The following is a 20,519-nucleotide window of genomic DNA, read 5'->3' as shown; positions in this document are numbered from 1 at the left end:
GGCTGTGTCTAATAAATAGGGCTGTCAACATAAACACATTAATCTCTGCGATTAATGTGGCTGAGATTAATGCGACAAAATATTTTAACGTAGTGAACATCCATTAAAAATAACATTGTGACAACAATATTCATTAATCGCCATTAATCAAGATTAATGAATTTCAAAATGAGCGATTAAATCGTTAATTTTTTTAAATCTATTGCCAGCCCTACTAATAACCACTATGTCTCAGTGTGAATTTGCCACCCACCCTCGAGGGAACATTTACACCTTCCTTTGTCATATAGGATAATAAATGTTTTATTTTCAAAGGAGTAGAAAACTAGATACCGAAAGAGGATTAAGGAGTAATCCGTGGACCTTGTTCGCTATTATCTTACCCTTTTACTGCTTGAGCTGAAAGTCACATTAAGTGTAACATAGGGCGCGACTACTCGCATGGCTCTCCGAAGGTGTGCTGCGCTCGCTCCGCGGCTCTTACGGAACAGTCCCGCCCTGCCTGGAGCTCCCGTCCCGGGACGAACCTCTGCGTCCAGCCCTGTCATCACTGACCGCCGTTGTAAAGGTGAGCTTTTTGTGAGGCCAATGTCAGTGTGAAGGTCACCCGGGTTGCTCTTAACTCTTGCTCACGTTTTTGAAATTGTCCACATTGTGTGTGTGTGTATTTCCGCTTTCAGCCGCAGAGATGCAGCACTGTCGGTTCAGCGCTGCGTCATCGAGCGCAGGTGTGAATTATGAGCAGCTGAAGCGGCTCCTGGCGGGGCGCAAAGCTGTGGTCATAGACGTCAGGGAGCCGTCAGAGCTTATGGAGTACGGCCACATCCCCGGGTCCATCAACGTTCCCCGTGAGTGCCGTTTCCCCTGAAACACAAATTAACCTGCCCCCTTGTTAGACCAATATACAAATGTAGTATGCGGACAGTTGATGTTATGTGCAGGTCATCGACAAATTTGGTATGTTTTTATCTAACAGCACATATCTTAAGTTCCACTGGCTGCCACTCACATGTTTATTTGACTTTGCAGTGGGACAGGTGAACACTGCCCTCCAACTGGCTCAGGAAGAGTTCCATGAAAAGTATGGGGCTGTGATGCCCCAGCAGACGGATAACATCGTGTTCACCTGCCGGTCAGGGGTCAGGAGCCTTAAAGCGCTGGACACAGCCGTCTCGTTGGGATACAAAGAGTGAGATCTTCTCTTCTTCTTCTGGTCTCATTGTCAAGTCCACAAACTATTAAACTACTCACTTATAGGATGTGTCGAATACGATATCTTATTATTCAATTGTAAGCTTTTACAACGAGTTGAAGAAGCTTGAGTGACATTTTGATGGTTGAAGGTACTATCTGTTGTTCTTCATCATATGTATATATATGTATATATATATATATATATATATATATATATATATATATTCATGGATCAAATGGATTGATGCATGAATAAATACATGTACACTCATACACACGCCCTACACCCCTCACACACACATTTGGATACGCCCACCTGTCATATATATCTCCACACAATCCACTAGGGAATGTGATTATATATTCCTTATATTACATTGTTGTATTTTACCAAAAACTAAGATTTTCTTTCACACCATGTTTTAATAGCTTGAGATAATTGCATCGCCAACCCATCATGCAGTGCTCTTTTGACTTTTATCTAAGTAGCACATGCAGAGTGCTACTCAATAATATAACATTCAAACACAAAAGCAGTTTGATTTCCGACTCTTGTCTTTTTATCTAACATTCCATTGACTTTGTCTGCTCTTACCTCTGTTTTAGTGTTCAGAATTACCTCGGTGGATGGCTAGACTGGGAGAAGAATGAACAGCAGAAGTGATCCAGGGATGTTGAAACGGGGAAAATGGAATCCAACTTTAAGGGTTTCAACAGAGTTCAGACTTTTAATTGACTCCTTGATTTTTTGTCCTCATCTGTGAACCTCAACGAGTGAAACCAGAGGGCTCAGCGCATATCAACCAGCACATCTCTGCTGCTAAAAATGAAATTCTAAGTTACTGCGATACTCGTAATGTAAGTGTGTGTATTTCTACATGAACTACGCAAATTACTTCTTTTCTCTACATGATGGTGAATTAAAATTAACTGTACCAATCTGTAGTTGATGCTCATGGATGCATCTGTAGTTGTTGCCTACATGATTCAATAAATACAATCATAGTTCTGATAAACCCGAGATGTCTAATCTGTGTTTTGTAATCATAATTTTCTTAAATTCTTTTAAAACAACTGTTAGTTGAATAACTTGCGGTATGCATATTGGGTTGCTTGCTGTGGTGACAGCTGCCGGACGAAGATGATCTACGGCGTTGAAGGACTGTGTCTAATAACCACTATGTCCCAGTATGAATTTGCCACCCACCCTTCAGGGAACATTTAGATCTTCCCTTGTCAACACCTCAACTAGTTTCTAGGCCTCTGCCGTAGAACTTGTTCGCCATTATCTTACCCTTTTACTGCTTGAGCTGAAAGTCCAAACAGGTCCCACTTACGACTTTATCATGTTTAGTTTATTAAGGGTCTGTGCGTCACAGAATTTAGAGGCAGTCTTGTTGTTGTTGAATCATGGTCACTGGGGGAACTGACCTCAAAGATAAATGAGTAAATAATCTGGCTCACGGGTGTTACTGCCATTTGTCTTCATATTATAAACAGTATTCTCCCAGCAAGCAAAGGGAACCTTGGATATATTTAACTGTTAAAGCACCTCTGTGAGTCTATATCGTGTAACTGCACCCTCACATTTTGTCTCATGAAGACACAAAAAAGCAATACATGAATCCAGAATGAATCACGTCCAAACTTTTCTCAATCCTGTGTTCCCTTTCGGAATTCTTAGCTGAATAAACAATTAGACGTTGAAGGTGGGGTTGTGTGTGCATTTGAAGTGAGGCTTTGAATAGGCCATCTGTAATAGAAAATACCACAACGATGACGGATGCTATTTGGTCGGCACATGGAGAGGGCTGTTCCTCTGGAGATGGATCGTTTACGTGACCGGTTCCACGGTTCCCCAAAAAGTCCCACGCTGCTGCAAGGTCTCAGCTGAAAGAAATAGATGTGTGTGTGTGTGTGTGTGTGTGTGTGTGTGTGTGTGTGTGTGTGTTTTGCTGGTATTTTATGTTTACAGTAGATATTACGCTCAGTTGCGTGATTACCGCAGACCAAGTGACCCTGAAGGTGTCAATAAAGAAGTGTCCCTGGGACGGACGCACTGTTTTCTCCCCTCATATCACTGTGCCATGTCAACCATAAACTCCAGACCGTACCCCTCCCTCGCCTTTTCATTCCCCCTTAGCGTAGCAGTTAATTTCATTTTCTTTTTTTCCATGATTACTGTGGTTTTAATATGTTGAAAACGCATCAGACAAATAAGTGCTCATTCATGTCAAATCCTGCTGGGGCTCTTTGTACCTCTGCACTCGCAGCCTCCTCAGGTCCCCCTCCAGCTTCGGCTCAGCATTCAATTAAAGTCCCTCGTCCCATCAGAGCAGATCACGTCAGTGCTGCACCTACTGCTTGCAGACCCTGCCCGCCTGTCTGCCGTCTAGTGCTGTAATGGACAACGAGGTGGTGGATGTACAATAATCCAAGCAAAATCCACTGTGGTTCTGATAAAAGGGAGACTAATGAAGGATTGCAGTTTGGGTTTTCCAGAAGGACTAATGGGTGATGACTATGACTAAGCTACTATAACAGCCCAGCTCTGATCCTCACAGGCTGCTGGCAGATATCTGAGTGGCAGGTGAAGCCTGATTTGGCGTAGAGGTACGACATTCCACAGGTGTGGGATCATGAACTGGGCTCTCTTTGACCGAGCGGGGGGTATGGCAGGCAACGGCCAGTATAAAACAGCGACTGGGGAGATATCAGGGTAGTGCAAACTTGGTGGAACAGTGAACTGCAGCAAACCACCGAGTGGCCCTGCTTGAGTATTTCCTTCATCTTCAGCCTGAGGAAGCGCCTTTGCTGCCGCCATCATGAGCCGCAGCCCAGATAGGATCTCGTCCTACCGCCGACACTTTGAGGACAGCAGTAGCTCGTCCTACCAGGTCAGGGTGACCAGCCTATCCCCCGCCAGGAGAGACACCCGTCATGCCTCCGCCGGTTACTGCTGCCAAGGTGGGGCCGGCGGCATGCGCGTTGAGTCAGCGGGACGGAGGAGTACCTCGAATGCACGAAGGCCTCGGATGGCAGGAGTAGGGTAAGCGACAGTGCCTGAACAGAGGGACAGATTTAGGGTTTTATGGGTGATTTTAGATCATTTGTCATTGTAATAACTAATTATGAAAATCGTCATCAATTTTTTCCTCTTGAAATGCCATCCACCCCTTCCTCAAATGTCTGTTTGGCTCACGGTCAACCTTTCAGGTCGAGTGCAGGAGCCTTGGTCTGTGTTGGGCCAAGTGGAGAACTTCCTATAGATCTAGACGTGGCTTCAGCCGAAAATCAAGAATTCCTCCACACCCGCACAACTGAAAGACAAGAGATGGTGGTCCTCAATGACCGACTGGCTGTATACATTGACAAGGTAAAAACAGCCTTCAAACTAACCGCATTGGACTCATATTTGTCAAGCTTGGCTAAAAACGCCTTTTGTTGAGAAATGGGTGCATATTACTCTTACCTCTTTGAGCACAGGCGGGAACAGATTGTGGGGCCTGGTTCTGACGCACTTGTAATCACAGAGGAGTTGTTTGTTTGTGCTCACAGGTTCGCTCACTCGAGCAGCAGAACAAGCTTCTGGAGACGGAGATCGAGGCCTATCAGAACCGCTTTGAGAGTCCATCAGGTCTGCGCCTCTTGTACGAGGAGCAGCTGAGGGAGCTGAAAAAGATTGCCGACCAGATGAGAGTTCAGCGGGTGAGACAGAATTTTCCAAGCCGCACATCGCCTATAATTCTCCTTTTATGTTTCACACGCTCAGCAGAGCGTGAGGACTGAATACTTTTGTTTCCGGCGAGGTTTACACCTCACTGAGCTGTCGCTGGATCCATCCAAGCAACGATACAAGACGTCAACTTGGTTTTTTCAAGGTTCCTTACCTGGTAACAGGCTTATTTCTGGCAGGCAAATGGAGAGGTGCCTCGGCACGTTAAGGTGTCATGGAGTACAGCTGTCTTCAGCAATGTTTTATGCACAGATGAGATGCCTTGATTGTCCATCTGAAAACACACACACACGCACACATGAATGAAGTTAAGATATCAAATGCAAATGTGGCTAATCTAAATTGTACATGCACTCTCAGACACACCTTCAAATCTAATACATGATCATATTAATTCTGGTTTCTTTTTTTCAGAACATTTCCTTGGCGTCTAAGGAGTCCACAGCTGCTCAACTGGAGACGATCAAAATCAAATATGAGGAGGCCGTGGAGCTGAGGAGGAAAGCTGAGTTAGACATTGAAACCTTCCGTCCAGTATGTCACAAATAATTGGCCAATAACCCTTTTGTCAAACCCTAATTTTGTCAATTAATTTACACTTTCGAACGCGCATCATAACATGATGTGTGTTCATCAGGATGTTGACAAAGCCACCTCCTCGCGCATTGCATTGGAGAAGAAGCTGGAGCAGATGGAAGTTGAAATTGAATTCTTAAAACGGGTCCATCAACAGGTGGATGCTATCTTCATTTCAAAAGCAAGTATCTGGTCTGCCTTCCGTTTTTTTTAAGATTCCTAACAATTTACTGTTTCCCAGGAAATTGAGGAGCTCATGAAACAGATTTACTCAGCTCACGCATCAGCTCAGAGTGCATTCGCCCTGCCTGACCTGGCAGCTGCTTTGAAACAGATCCAAACGCAGTACGATGACATCGCAGCCAAAAATCTCCAGGTAATATAAATGCACACCAGCACGATCTGAGGTCAAGTTTTTATTTTATTTTAATGAATGTGAATTTTTTACGTTTGATTTTTAGGAGATGGATTCATGGTATAAAAACAAGTTTGAAGATCTAACCAGTAAGACGTCAAGGCACGTGGACAAGGTTCGAAGCATTAGAGATGAAATAGCAGGTGCCAAAAAGGATGTGAGTATCCAAAGTGGTAATGAATTAACCAAGCGTGATTGACATCTAATATTCAATTACCGAAATCATAAAAATATCTCCAGATCCAAAGCAAAGACCGTGACTTGGATTCACTGAGGAGCAGAAATGAAGCTCTTGAGGCCCAGATCCGAGAGGCACAAGAGAAGTACAAGATAGAACTAGAAGACCTGCAGGTAAAGATTGACTCCTCCCAGAATGCAGCTACGCTTCCTTTTGTGTATGTAGACACAAAACCACCACAGTAATTCATTGTTAAAAGTAATAACAAGGTCTCTATTAACTTAATAGGCTCGGATTGAGGCCCTGCAGCTTGAGCTAAAATCCACCAAGGGGAAAATTGCACTGCACCTGCGCGAGTACCAGGACCTTCTGAATGTCAAGATGTCTCTGGAGATTGAGATAACAACATACAGGTGAAGGAAAATGCCTTATAATTGATTTAGTGCCATGACTTATTTGTAAATAAATACAATCATGTTTTTTGTTACAGAAAACTTGTTGAAGGAGAGGATCTGCGGCTCTCTGGCATGATGCAAACCCTGTCCCTTACCAGCTGTAGAATGGGCGCCATTGGTGGCGGGATGAGCTTCAGTGGAGGAGGAGGAGGAGGAGGAGGTGGAGGAGGCATGGGTGGTGTTAGTGGAATGAGCGGCGGCATGATGGGAGGTAATAGCGGAGGGAGTGAAAGCATAGGAAGTGGAGTAGCGATGGGTGGGGGAATTGGTGCAGGGGGCATGGGCGGGGTTCAAGGCAGTGGGGCTGGAGGAATGGGAGGCCCTGGTGGTCCGGATGACAAAATGGGTCCTGGTGGGACAGGAGGGGCGGATATGGGTGGCCTTCATGGATTGGGAGCTCGGGGTGGAGGTGTACGAGCTGGTACTGGGGCTGGGGGTACTGGTCAAGGCAGGGGAGGCGTGGGGGCTAAAGAAATGAATGGTGATGGTGCTGGGGGTGGCATTGGGGGGTCTGGAGGTGTGGGCACTGGTGCTAGCGATTTGGGCAGTGGTGCCATCGGTGTGGGTAATGGGGCAGGAGGTTTGGGCACCGGCACAGGGTTTAGTGTAAGAAATGGTGGTGGAGCGACGGGTGATGGGATTGGCAGAGGCGTAGGTAGAGCTGCGGGTACAGATCATGGATTGGGTGCTAACAGGAGGGGTGGCGGAATCGGAGGCGATGGAGGAACTGAGGATGTGGGGGGAGGTGTTGCACTGTCAGGCATTGGTGGAATGGGGACGATTGGTGGAGGAATGGGTGACACTGGAGGGTCCGGGATTGGATACGGATCTGATGGATATGACGACAACAACGAGCCTTACGCAGAGCAAGCCGTCGAGCTGACGGAGAGGAGGACGGTACTCATTAGGTAAAGGTACAATCATGTATTTCTCTCTCTCTTTAAACCTTACATTGTTTGTATCGCAGCAGTAAAACTCAGAGGATAAAATCGGACATGCCCATGCTTTTGAAAAGAAATAAAGTGTTTAAACCTGCTAAAACAACATACAGACACTTTAAGGTACAAAAAGCTTCTCTTGGATACTTGAGTCCTCTGCATTTTCTGTCCTCCCCTGCAGAACAGTTAAAAATGAGGATCAGGTGCTGGAGATGGACCACCAAGAACAGACCTACATCATTACCGGTGCAGCCGACGACTCTGACGACGAATGAGCAGCATGAATTACTAATTGACCTCCCCTCGCCCTTAAACCTCCCCGCCCCTCTGAGCTTTGCACTGACCACAGCCCATGTCTGGGCACTGACCTTTGCCCTTTGCCCTGGACAAGAGCACCATGAATGACCCTTTGCCAGAGAGCGAAACATTCACCCCATAGGGTTTATATATGGCTCACTAGTAACACTAGCGCCCCCCTGCCCTCCTTTTTTTGTACTTGCAGCAAATAAAGCTATCAGCATTCAATTACGCTGTCTTTTTCATTGTTTGTATACAAGCACAAAGGATATTTTCAATACTATATTCATGACATGCTGTTAAAATTATATTTTTTGTTCAACTGAGAGAGATTTTACTTGTTTTGGCTTAGAAGGACAAGAAGTGGAAAAAGGAAAAGGAAGTAGTACGAAGCAACAGCAAAACTGAGAGAAAGGCAGAATAACCTGAGGGCCATGAGGGGCACCCTGACACTTTCTAGAGGGCTATGGAATCCGTCAGTCAAATTCTGTCCTGCAGCAGAGTGACGGCACACAGCAGTTTCCTGTCCTCATTCCATCCACATCCACACCTTTTCCTCCTGCTGCTGATCGGGAGCGATTGGATCTGGCCAGCAGATGCCAAACACAGTCAGTGTCCTGCTCAGGGGGTTTGGAGCAGAGACATGCAACACACCAAAACTGAGAGAAACTGCAACAAAAGATGGGAATTTAGCAGTATTGGAATGACATAAACATTGCTATAGTTATAAGTCAAGTGAAGATCAAAAACATATTATTTCACAGTGAAATATTTAGTCAAAACAACATCAAAATGATCACAATAATTGAAAAGAAAATATTCCAAAATATGTCAGGGCCTAATAATCAACATCATCATAATCATCATCTCTTGAATACCTGAGAATTTAGAGAACCAAAACATTTCCCAAAAATGCTAAAAATAAATTACATGTGTAATAAATAGTAAAAACGAAGGTATTATGAAAACAGTTTTCTTCAAAATATTTTCTATAATCAAACTTTTAGATGACAAAAACTGGGAAGACCATCCAGTTAAAACAAAAACTAATAATTACCTATTATTTGGAGCCCAAACTAAGATCTGCATCTTACCGTAATTGAGTCAATTTTAAAAAGATGATGCACTGACTTGAAGCAATCAATACTTCTCTCGCACATCCTTTCCACAAGCTCATCCCACCCGAAGACGCGGGAGACAATTAGTTTGAGCCTAGAACTGTCAATCGGAGATGTAACGAGCAGCCACGAGACGGTCATTAGATTACATGTTGTTACCGCAAATGAATAATGTGCAACCAACCCGAACGATCAGCGGCCTTTACATTTCAACTCAGGTTCAGGGAGATAAATTCACTCCACGTCAATATTGTGCAATATAATTAGGAGACGGTGTGTGTGTGTGCGTGTGTGCGTGTGTGCGTGTGTGTGCGTGTGTGTGTGTGTGTGTGTGTGTGTGTGTGTGTGTGTGTGTGTGTGTGTGTGTGTGTAATCGGAGCTCTCCATGGTGCTCCCTCTACACGGTGGAAAAACGGACGCATTAGAAGAGACGAGTGTCTTATCGTTCAAATAAATAAATAATAGATGCAAACTGTTTATTGAAAAGAACTCCCTAATATTTTCAATACAAAAAAGTGGATTTTATTTTTATTTATATTTGGCAAATGTAAACCCATTATTGTCATTATTGTTACTTATTGTTGTGTTTTCATCACCATCATTGCTATAATAAAAAGTATTATTATTATCATAGATATTAGCATTCGTGTTGTATGACCGATTAATAAACATAAAACATTTTAACTGAGTATTATAAAAGAATACAACAGAATAATTCAAATATCTGTTCATGTAATAACCATGACTTTAGCTTAAACATATGGCCGCGTTCAAACATACAGGCCAGTCAAGGTTACGCGACTTTAAACATGCTCTTTGCCATCATGGATGTTTTTCTCCCACGTTCGGTTTGCAGAAACACGCCGCACAGCCAGTTGGGTCACTAACCTCCACCCGAATAAGAAAATGGTGTTTTAGTCGGAGCTGGAGCAGCTCCTTGTATTCACCAAGAAGGGCAAAAGTTGCGACTTTCTTTGAAACCGGCGATTTTCCATCACTTTGTGCGTGTGCTTTGGGTGGCTAAATCCCAATTAGGGTCGGCTGACACGCTGCTCTATTCACGCAGAGCCGCGCCTGCATATATTTGCCTAGGAATGAACTTCTCAAATAGATCTCCTGCTAAATGCGTCGGACAGCAGAGAGAATTGGCCTGAGTGACACTTTCTTTCCGAGGCGCTCGAGTGAGAAAAGGTATGAATTTATAAGGTACACCGAAACATATCAATTCACGCAAACTTCACACGCTTTTATCCGCGTCTCCTCATGCGAGACAAAGTGACTTTAAGTCAGAGAAATGTGGCCTGAAAAAGAAAAGAAAAAAAAAAAACTTTGCAGAGACTTTGAATACCGAAACGGTGCAGCCCTCTTCGGTGGGAGGAAAGAAGGGGGAGAAGGCATTTTGAATGAAATCACGCATGAACAGCGTTGAATCAGGTGCCGTTTATTCGGCTCCTCTCTAATGCGATTTTGAATATTAGTCTGGGTTAAAATCCCAATCATGTCATCTGGTGGGAGTCCCATACAAGCATAATTACTATTCAAACGCGTCGCTAATGTCCCACCCGCATCAAGGCAGCTGGTCTGCCTCTGGTGCAGCTTGCATCTTTCCCCAGGTTTCTCAGAGAGTAAAACGCCTTAAACGTAGTGGGTGTAAAGAAAGAGAGATTTTTTTTAAAAAGGCGAGGAGTTAGGCAGGACTGTCCAAAAGCCTTTTCTCTTTGAGTGAGATCTGAAAGGAATAGTGATACGTCCCGATTCCTTAGCGAGGGAGAGTTCAACCTGTCCCCGAAAAGCAAAAGCACGAGGATTTAAGTTTTATTTTTCCTTTGTTTGTAATTAGGCTCTAAGAAGTGTGACCAAATAAATGTGAGAGGAGCCGAAGGTGTTTGCTTACATGCGGAGATGTAAATGGATTCAGGCAAACACGGAGTCCTTTCCAAGACGAATCTGTGAGAAATAGCCACGTTGCTATAGTGGGACAATGATTGGGCTCCTCTGAAAAGAACCCCCAGAAAAGTTTATGGGTCGACATAAAAAATGTGTTTTCTCCCAAGCTCGGAGGGGTCTTAAATGGTAGGCCATTGAAACCAGTTGAGGGGAGGTGGTGGTGAACCTTTGGCACCCGTGAAGTATGTCGCGGAGTATGAATGCAGATCCCCGGTGGGGCATTGCCCGACGCGTCCAGCGCAGACAGGTTGTTCCTCTATATTCATGGCTCATTAATGACCGACCAGTTAAATCAGAGCCGTGCCCCCCCCCCCACCACACACACACACACACACACACACAAAGGCAGCGAGGCAGAGCCGCCAATAAAAACGTCCTGTGACTGCGATTCTTCTCCGGTCGTTATTTACGTGTATTAAAGAGACGCGGGGTTTGATTCAAGAGATGCGCACATGGCGGAATGCTGTTGATTGGCTCTGTGATATTGTCCTAGAATAAAGATCAAACCATGCCATTTATGTGTCATTTCCTATTTCTTCTTTTTTTTCCTTTAAAAATAAAGCACGAGGAACAATACGGCCCGTCAAACCATTTCGTTTCCCATCCAATTGGCCTCACTGTTGTCCCTCCCACACTGCGCCGTTTGACCGCTCCGCGGAGATTCCCCGTCCAGCGACTTCTCCGCAAACAGAAAGGGGAAGTCTTCTCCTATTTCTTTCCCACTCGTAGAATAATTCATTTCACTGTGTAGAAGTGCGGGGCTTTAAAGAAAAAAAACAGTGCAGGGGTGGATGGGAACCAGCAGCAAATGGCGAGGCGTTAATAAATAACCCCCTAGGCACAGCCAGGCGCAAACATTGCGCCCATTGATTGGATTGTTCGCGTGTCGTTCAGGCTCTTGGGCTGACTGGAGGAGCGCGGGGAGGAGAAGGAGAGGGGGGAGACTTAGGGAGAGAGAGAGAGAGAGAGAGAGTAGGATATTCATGTCTATTCGTTAATTTACAGCATTTCTTACCCTGAACACATTGAGTTCAAACTTGAATGAATTAATACACGGATCTCAGCTGGGATACTGTGTCGTTGTTGTTGTTTTTGCTGGCTTGCTTTTGGTGATAAACAAGCTTGAGTTATCCTTATCAAATATGGCTTTTGGAGATTTTAATATTTTATTTGATCGTATTTTATTTGTTCTAACGAGTCATATATTAAAGATTGTTCTTTGCCCTCGCAAGAATAGGCCTCTTGTCCGGAGCGGACAGGTCAGAGGTCAAAGTGTTCACGGTCTAAATTGATCGGCCAGAGGTTCCTCTGTTCTTCTTCCCTCAGACTCATCAGCAGCGTCAAAAGGCTCCAAGAAGTTGAGACAACCTGCTGCACAGAGCCACGTGTTCTCGCCAATCATAATACATGTTTTCATGTTTGTGTCTTGACGAAAAAAGCATTTTTTTTCAAATGATTTGTTATTTTATTATAGCTTTTGGATGAACTAAAAAATCCACATAGTTTAAACGAGACCGCCCATTAAAAAATATGATTACAAATCGATAGCGTGAAAAAAACGTTATTATATTTGTAATCTCCAAAATGCAAGATTTTAAAATAATTTACAAAAATAATTGTCATAATATCAATCTACCAAAACGTCAAATTGTGAAGCTCTTATTAATATTTCTTCACAATAATTGAGTCTGAAATTGACTTTGGGCAATGGATTTGAAATGAAAAAAAGTTTGAAACCTTTAAATTCCTGAAATGCCAGATTCCCCTCAAATGCATATTTACATGATATTCCTGGAAAGATAATTTCTAATAATGTGAATTTTGAGTAACCTACAATTAATTAATTCTAAATAATTAGAAATAACTGAATTTTGCAACCATTCAACGGGGGAAATAACGTCTATATTACCACCAAAGAGGATTTGTGTAATTATTTGGTATTTGGTATATTATTTATTCTGTGGCCCTTGCAGAAAATACGTGTTGAATGAGGAAGACAAGAGAGAGAAGAAAACCACAAGTGTGAGCGTTGGGAAGATGTGATGGTTGTTGTTTGTTCCCCTTCTCTCCCTCTCTTCCCTCTGCTGGTTCCTTTTCAGTACCTGCCTGATCTCCACCCGGCACACGCCGAGAGTCAATAGAAGTTAACAAGTCCTCTAAACTTTCCTGCTCTTTTGTTAAACTACGGCAACAAAGGAGGAGGGAGAATAAAGCGCTTTGAAGTGGATAAAACCTCAAAGAAAGCCAGCCAAGTAGATTTAAAGTAGCCATTGATTTCCAAAACCTGGCCTGAAAGAGGAGAATGGAAAAGGGTGAGGATTTATGGATAAATTATACAGTGGATTTGTCAGTTAAAATATCGGAACTGTCTGCCGGACAAAGCCACATGCTGAGGATTAATGGTCGCTCCGGACCTTTGATTCCGCTCCCTCTTTTCTCTGCTCTTGACAAATTGGATTTTGGGGATGGGAAGGTCGCCTGGCCCTTTGTGTCTCTTGACCGTTTTGGAGCAATTCATTATGCGCGCGGGGTGAGGGAAAGTCTCCATGTGACCAGGCCGTCCCGGTTCCCCCTCTCCTCGCAGCTGCTGAAAAGCCCAACTCTCTCACACTCACTCATTCGAACGCACGCACGCACACACGCAGACGCACACACTCCGACTCGCTGCTTCAAACTCAGGACCGCTTCCCCCCTCTCGCCCCTCCCGCCCCTCTTCTCCCCTCTTTAAACTACCATAGCACAGCATCACCCCAGGAGGGGGTGGAGGGTTATTGTGGGGGGGGGGGGGGGGGGGGGGGGGGCTACCTTGGCTGCACCACCACTAGAAAAGCCGTGCGCGTAACGCAAACGCATCACTTGGAGGGCGGATATTGGCCGGTCCTCATCCTCTCCACCTCCTCCTTCTCGTTTTCTTTCCTCCTCCCTTGCACTCTCCCATTCGGTCTCCATCAGTCTTCATGGTTCTGATCTCACCCCACACCATGCAAGCCACCCGGGCGTCCACCACCGTCAGTGTGTTTGCGGACTGCAGCGTCCCGGCCGGGCTGCGGATAGGACCGGTACCGGGCGTCTTCAAACTCGGGAAGTACGTGTCGGACCGCAAGGAAGTTGGACCCAAGAAGAAGGTGAGCTAAGAGACGACACTCTCTAAGCTGCGTTACTGGTTTATGAAGCTGGCATTGCTTTCATTTTAAATCAAATTTATTTATAACCAATTTCGTTGTTCGAAAATCGCATTCAAAACGGATCTTTAGGGCTTTACTATTTATCCATTTTTAATATCGAAACAAATAATCTTAATATAAAAAACAAACTCATTTGGATTTTAAAGCCGCACTGTCAAACTCCATCGGGCCTTCGCGTATTAATTGGTTTGGCCTGTCAAGTTGGAAATAATTGAGGTCCATTAGCGGCCGACTTGTCAGTCTGTGCTTCTACTTAACCGGCCTAATGGGTGACCTGGGTCCGCTGTGTGGGATTTCATGCCCTCAGCCGCCTCACATTTCACCGCCCGGTGAGCCTGTTACCCCGATGAGCCGTTTCATTTTAATGCAATCCGGCCACAGAAAGATGCCATCGAGGCCGGAGCCACAGCCTGGGGATAAATAATAATGAAAGTAAAAGGTAGAACGAAACAAAACGCTTTTTCTATTAACTGGAATTTGGCTGAGTCCGTAGGTTAATCTGTTTTTGTTTTCCAAGTCCAGAGGAGCAGAGAAATACAGAAATAAAAGTCGAAAGCAATTTCAAAAATTGAGAAGGAAAAAAATAATAATCAAAAAACAAACTTTCAAACAGTAATTTTCTGCACGCGCACAGAAGTGAACAATTTAACAAATCTGGGTCCGTCTTCAACCGCACCCTGTTTTTGTTGAGCTGTCAGCAGTTGTGATTGATGCGTCTAAATGCGTGGCCCCGGGCCGCCGGCGATCATCAGGTGCAATCTCCGTGTCAAATGTCACGCTTCGATCTTTAATGTCCTTGAACAGTTTAGAAACGCTCTGACAGTCCTCAAATTCGTTTCCCATATCAACTCAATTAGGCCCGAGTGTCATTCTCTTTAGTAAATTATCAGCGGAGCGGATAAAGACGCATTAAGCGCTCTTTGGTCATGCGTGGCCCGAGCACCTCCAGGTAACGCAGCAGACAGACACTGGCAAACAATGAACCGCGAGATAAGTTGTTAAATAACATGTGGATGGTAAAAAAAAAAAAAAACACCTGAATAGAAACATTCATGAATACATTTTGGAAATAAAAGATGTTAACCTTCAATAACAAACAACATTTTTTTTTCGAATGACTTCTTTGGTTATTCGTTGCAGCTTCTGTTTCAGTGTTTGTCTGTGAACGGAGGACATGTCAAAGGGCCTCGGTGATCACGTTCCCCGCCGTCTCACCGTGGAGCTGGTCAAATACCATCGTGCTCGTTCTAACCCGTTCATCTTGCATGATTTAGATCCGCTTGGTGCGGGGGGACTTCGCGGACGAGTCGGGCTGTCCCGTGCCAGACTGGATCGGACTGATCCGCGCGGCCCGGAACGGCCAAGAGCAGAACTTGGAGGCAGTGTCGGACTTACCTGGCGGACAGGTAAATGTTCCTCACCTTGCACATCGAGCCCCCCCCCCCCATCACCCCTCCCTCCCCTCCGCAGACCCGCATTTGCTCACCTCAGCTAACGTCCCCCGCTTGCTCTTATTCTGTTTAAAGATTTTCTACCGCGTGCTGAGAGAAATACCCGCAGGAGAGGAGCTGTGTGTTTGGTACTCCAACGCTCTGGCCCAGTGGTACGACATCCCCACGACGGCCACTCCCACGCACGACGAGAAAGGTAAATCCAACGGACGGCGCATAGAATCAGGAAATAAAGTGATTGGAATTACAAGAAAATGATGACCGCGCAAACTCTGTCTGTGAACACACGCGGAGCTGTGAGAGTTGAGGATGTGATACAATTGATAATAATAATTGATTATTAATAATTCTGAGCTCTCGGATGTGAGGGCTGACACTGAGCCAACATCGACGTGTTGAGGGGTCCACTGCGCAGTTAAATCACTTTCAATACTCGTGATATATCGCTCAGTGATGGAGATCAAATGGCTGTTGTTTTTACCTCAGGCGGCCTACTTTTCCAACGTCATTTATGAATTGAATTATTGTAGAATCCCCAAACGACATCACAGTTGTTGATAAATTAATGTAAATAAAAATATAAAAATATTTTAAAATCCCTCTCTAAAAAAAAATCAATTCGTTTACAATGTGGGTTTAATAATATTACTTCAGGCATAGAACATCAATGATTGGGTCGGCATTCCGCCAGATGAACGTAAAGGTTATAGTCATTTTGGATTGGCGATTAATAATTCAAATTGATCAGAAAAACTAAATCTGATCGCAAGGATATTAACGCGTCATAAAACAAAAAGTTTACACTCATTTTCGAGCTTTATGCACCACGGAGATGATTTCCTTTTAGAATATTGTGGGATTTTTGTTTGAGTTTTGTCATCAGCTTGTTTGGATTATTAATCGGTTTGTTGGGGCTAGTGGTGATAATTTGGCTGTTGCGCTTGGGGATTAGTCCTTAATCTCGGGTTAGGACCAGCTCGGAAGGAACGAATCCATCAAAAAAAAGGAAAAGATCATTATCCACAGACACTTTACAGGGAATTCCATCAATTGAAGATAATCCTGGATTACATCTTTTGTTTGGACCGGGAAGGACCCCGTAACTAATTGAATAAATGTAATTAACAATACATGTATCTTCAAATTATATCAAACCGGGAAAATATAATAAAATATGTAATAAAATAATTGCGGTATTTGAAGCATAATTTAAAAGAATACAAATAAAAAAACAACCAAAAGCAGAAAGAAGAAAGAGGGGCTGGTGATTCAGTTGCGAGACGGAGGTTAACAAATGTCATCGGGTCCTTAATATTCATGTATTCAAAAGCAAATAAATGAAAAAACAAGTGCTTCACGGCAAATTAGGTGGGTGCGTCAAGGTATTGTGGCCTAATGAATGCTAACTTTTATATGGGGTGTATATTGCCATGATTCTCCGGCCCAACACCGAGTGCGCTCCTGGACATACGCTCGCTCCCATTATTAGGCTTCAACAGATGGGCCGGCGCCATTGTTTCTGGAGACTTGCGATTTCAAGCAACAGCTGCTGTCACTTCCACGGGAAAGCGCACAGATAGGGAGAGTGCCGCGTTCAATGCATCGGTCCCCGAGCGCCAGATTGGGCTGGGCGTTTGCTCTTTTGATGGCAATCATAAACAATGGCCCGTATGAGGATTACAAAATCATTACATCTATATTAACCTCGGTGTGCTCGACTGGGGCGGAGGGTCATTAAAATGGCCTGTGTTCGTTGCCATTTGGCACCAGATCTTAGACACCAGATACCATCCAATATCCTTATATTTCGATTTGATTTGAATGGTGATGTGAAGCATTGACTGGTGGATGTTAATACTATTTAAAGTGGCATTTCAAGGAAACATTTGTGCTGTTTTAATTAAATGATATGTATTTATTTTATGTCATTTATCTCCGCGCGCTTCCTTGCCAGATCTGTTATTTTAAATACATACTTGGCATTTTACGCGCAGGAATATGTGGTACACCGTAATGCCGTTATCCCGCTGCACGCTGTTGGGAATGTGCTGTGTGAGAATTAATGATCTGCATCCATCTGATAATTAATCCCTTTTCTGTTTCGCTACAGGTGAGGAGCGCTACATCTGCTGGTACTGCTGGAGAATATTCAAGTACCCGAACACGCTCAAAGCGCACGTCCACTTCCACTGTGCCCTGAGTAACGGGCGAGGGTTCGTGACCAGCGAGCAGGCCAGAGGCACAGAGACCTTCAGCAGGTCGCCGAAATCCGGAGACATCGCCAACACCTCCACCTCTCCGAGAACCGGCCACAGTAACACGTCAATCTCAGAATCTGGCAGGCGGGCGGTGTCCTCCTCGCCGTTCCCGCACAAAGCGGGACAATCGAAGAAAAGCAGCTCAGAGGATCAGGACAGGGCCCTCGACATGAGCGTCACCTCGGCCCGCAACCAAGGACACATCCTCGGCTTCGGCGCCACATCCTCAGTGCTGAGCAGCATGGGATTCCACCCGGGCGTGCGCTCGGCCTTCAAACCCACCGGCGTGGCCAAAGTCCCCGGCGCGGACGCCACCAGAGAGGACGCGAATGGGAAGCTGGGCGGCCTGGGATTCGGCAAACTCGTCGGGAACATGAAGCCTACCCGCAACGTGGGCGAGGCCCTGAACGGAGGAGGGAGCCACCCTCCCAAGTGCGCACCCGCAATCATGGACTCCTCGTCTCCAATGGTGCCATGCACAAACGCGATTCGAGGGTTCCCGCTGCTGCCTCACATGGAGGAGACCTCGGCTTTCAAGCACGTAGACAGTCGGATGCACGCTGGCCTGTCCCAGTCCCGCTACCCGCAGATGCCTCCCGGACTCCACTTTGAGCGGTTTTCCCTCCCTCACTTCGACGGCGTCAAGACGTATGGCGGAGACTGTAACATCCCACTCATGCCCCTCACTGTCTACAACGGGGAGCTCCTGTACAGCTCGCCCTACTACCCGCTGAAATTCCACTTCAGCAACCTCCTCAAGTACCCGGAGTCGATGTCCTACTTTGGCGCACCCTCGCTGAACCACGACCTGGGCTCCATCACCAACATCGACCGGGAGATCGCAATGCACACGCAGCAGTTATCCGAGATCACCGCGGAGAAGAACCGGACGAGGATGGACTCGATGCCCACCGGGAGCACCAGCAACGCCGGCTCCGCCAAACCGAAAAAGGGACACCTGTGCCTGTACTGCGGCAAGCTGTACTCGAGGAAGTACGGCCTCAAAATCCACATGAGGACTCACACGGGATACAAGCCGCTCAAGTGCAAAGTGTGCTTCAGGCCGTTCGGCGACCCCAGCAACCTGAACAAACACATCCGTCTCCACGCGGAGGGGAACACGCCGTACAGGTGCGACTTTTGCGGAAAGGTGCTGGTGCGGAGGCGGGACCTGGAGAGGCACGTCAAGTCCAGGCACCCGGGGCAGACCGTCAAGAAATCGGACGAGAAAGCGAGCGGCCTGTTCGAGGACGCGGAGGCCAAAAGCGACAATGACAGCGACGTGGACGTGTGCTTCACCGACGACCAGAGCGACCAAGAGTCGAGCAAAAATAATGACTGAGAGAGGCTGCTCAATGACTTTAAATTATGTAAACGAGGGGGGGAAAAAATGTGATTTAGTCGTAATGAATCAGTTTTTATACATTTGAGACGCTACCGGTTCGAACAATAATTCGCAGTTGAATTATAACTTTTTTCACATGAAGGGAATTTTTGTTTGTTTGAACAAAAATAAGAAAAACAACGTCGGCTGCTGCGGACTATTTTGTTAAATGCAACAAAACAAAAATCTGTTTTTGTTACCTCTCTTCATATGCTGCCTATCAAAATACCAACAGTTCCACAAAACCATCAAAACAGCTGCACACAAAACGAAAACAATGATCCAACATCACAAGCATGCATTTTGAGTCAAGCCTGAGCATACGGACAAATATGTATATTTATGGCAGTGTAAAAGGGAAACAGTTGTATTTTATAATGAGGAATAATCTATGACTAAATGTCCAGTTAAAATAAAACACCGAAGAGCACTACATTCCATCACACTAGACACATTCTACTAAATTATGAGCTGCAAGAATATGATTCTTTTTTTTTGATAATGATTCTTTGTCTTCATGGTTTGAAAAAACGTGGCCTCCTTCCCACATTACCTTGCAAACTGTCAGTCGCACTTTAAAGACAACTATGGCATTTCACTTCCAACAGGACAGATGCATCGCCGTTATTATAATCGAATTCATGGTCAGGACTTCGGATGCCCTGCGCCTCGCTCGGTAACACACTGTACTTACATTTGCACTTTCTTGCCGAGGTCACGCTGTTCTGACACAAGCAGCATTTTATTTAAGGAGTTCTTAGAGAGAGAAAATTGTATTGATTGCAATTATAGCTTATGTAAAGTGTAAGTATGATATTTCACATTTCAGTAAAGAAGTGTTGTATACGTTTGTTTATAAGTGATATTGTCCATGAGCACAATATTTTAACCCTGTCCGTTAAGTCCTTTGTTTTTGAATAAATTTAATTTAAAATACGAAAATGGTAGTTTGAGGTTTTCCTTTCGTCGCCCGTGAGATGTTCCAAATGAATGATGCCAACCCGATTAAACTCTGCGATATGTACTCGGGTATTTATCAAGCTTGGCGTCTTGTTTTGTGAGGAACAATCAGCTTTTACAATGCGGTCGAACACATGTGTGTAAATTATATATAAGAGAACATTTTGGCATTCGTGCCGCAGTACAAATCCGCATCGATGCTCAGTCAGTCGGGCCTGTCCAACGTCGGTGCCCCCCTTCATCATCAGAAGCTTCCTCTTCTTCTCCTTTCAACACTAATGCAAATAATAAATAGGAATAATACAAAACATCTTCAAGAGGAAAATGGTTTTGGAAAAAAAAGAAGAAAAAAGTAGCATTACTGAAATAGAAAAATATAACCCCCCCTCCAAAAAAAGACTCACACGCAAAAGTAATACACTATACG

The 20,519-nt window shown here is 44.9% G+C and overlaps 3 protein-coding genes across 4 annotated transcripts; all 3 read left to right on the top strand.

The window, feature by feature from the left end:
• Positions 1–108: 108 nt before the first annotated feature.
• LOC120810548 (thiosulfate sulfurtransferase/rhodanese-like domain-containing protein 3) lies at positions 109–2,210 on the top strand. Its single transcript, XM_040165164.2, has 4 exons — positions 109–568; positions 681–848; positions 1,030–1,189; positions 1,801–2,210. The coding sequence occupies exons 1-4, from the start codon at positions 442–444 to the stop codon at positions 1,856–1,858; spliced, it is 513 nt and encodes a 170-aa protein (XP_040021098.1). The 5' UTR covers positions 109–441; the 3' UTR covers positions 1,859–2,210.
• A 1,705-nt stretch (positions 2,211–3,915) lies between these two features.
• Positions 3,916–8,017, top strand: LOC120810547 (desmin). 2 transcript variants are annotated; one of them, XM_040165163.2, is made up of 11 exons: positions 3,916–4,243; positions 4,411–4,570; positions 4,753–4,902; positions 5,345–5,464; positions 5,568–5,663; positions 5,748–5,882; positions 5,968–6,078; positions 6,162–6,272; positions 6,388–6,512; positions 6,590–7,462; positions 7,674–8,017. In XM_040165163.2, exons 1-11 carry the CDS (start codon positions 4,020–4,022, stop codon positions 7,765–7,767), a joined length of 2,199 nt encoding a protein of 732 aa, XP_040021097.2. In that variant the 5' UTR covers positions 3,916–4,019; the 3' UTR covers positions 7,768–8,017. The 2 variants fall into 2 exon arrangements, with proteins under 2 accessions (XP_040021097.2, XP_077950251.1); XM_078094125.1 differs by having other exon boundaries at positions 6,590–7,468.
• A 5,454-nt stretch (positions 8,018–13,471) lies between these two features.
• prdm13 (PR domain containing 13) lies at positions 13,472–20,074 on the top strand. The gene is made up of 4 exons (XM_040166383.2): positions 13,472–13,979; positions 15,314–15,445; positions 15,566–15,686; positions 17,601–20,074. The coding sequence occupies exons 1-4, from the start codon at positions 13,812–13,814 to the stop codon at positions 19,088–19,090; spliced, it is 1,911 nt and encodes a 636-aa protein (XP_040022317.2). The 5' UTR covers positions 13,472–13,811; the 3' UTR covers positions 19,091–20,074.
• The last annotated feature ends 445 nt before the right edge of the window (positions 20,075–20,519 follow it).

This window comes from Gasterosteus aculeatus, chromosome 20, assembly GCF_964276395.1.
Source record: "Gasterosteus aculeatus chromosome 20, fGasAcu3.hap1.1, whole genome shotgun sequence".
NCBI classification, from domain to species: domain Eukaryota; kingdom Metazoa; phylum Chordata; class Actinopteri; order Perciformes; family Gasterosteidae; genus Gasterosteus; species Gasterosteus aculeatus.
The sequence above is the reverse complement of the archived record's forward strand: the minus strand, read 5'-3'. Positions and strand labels throughout refer to the sequence as shown.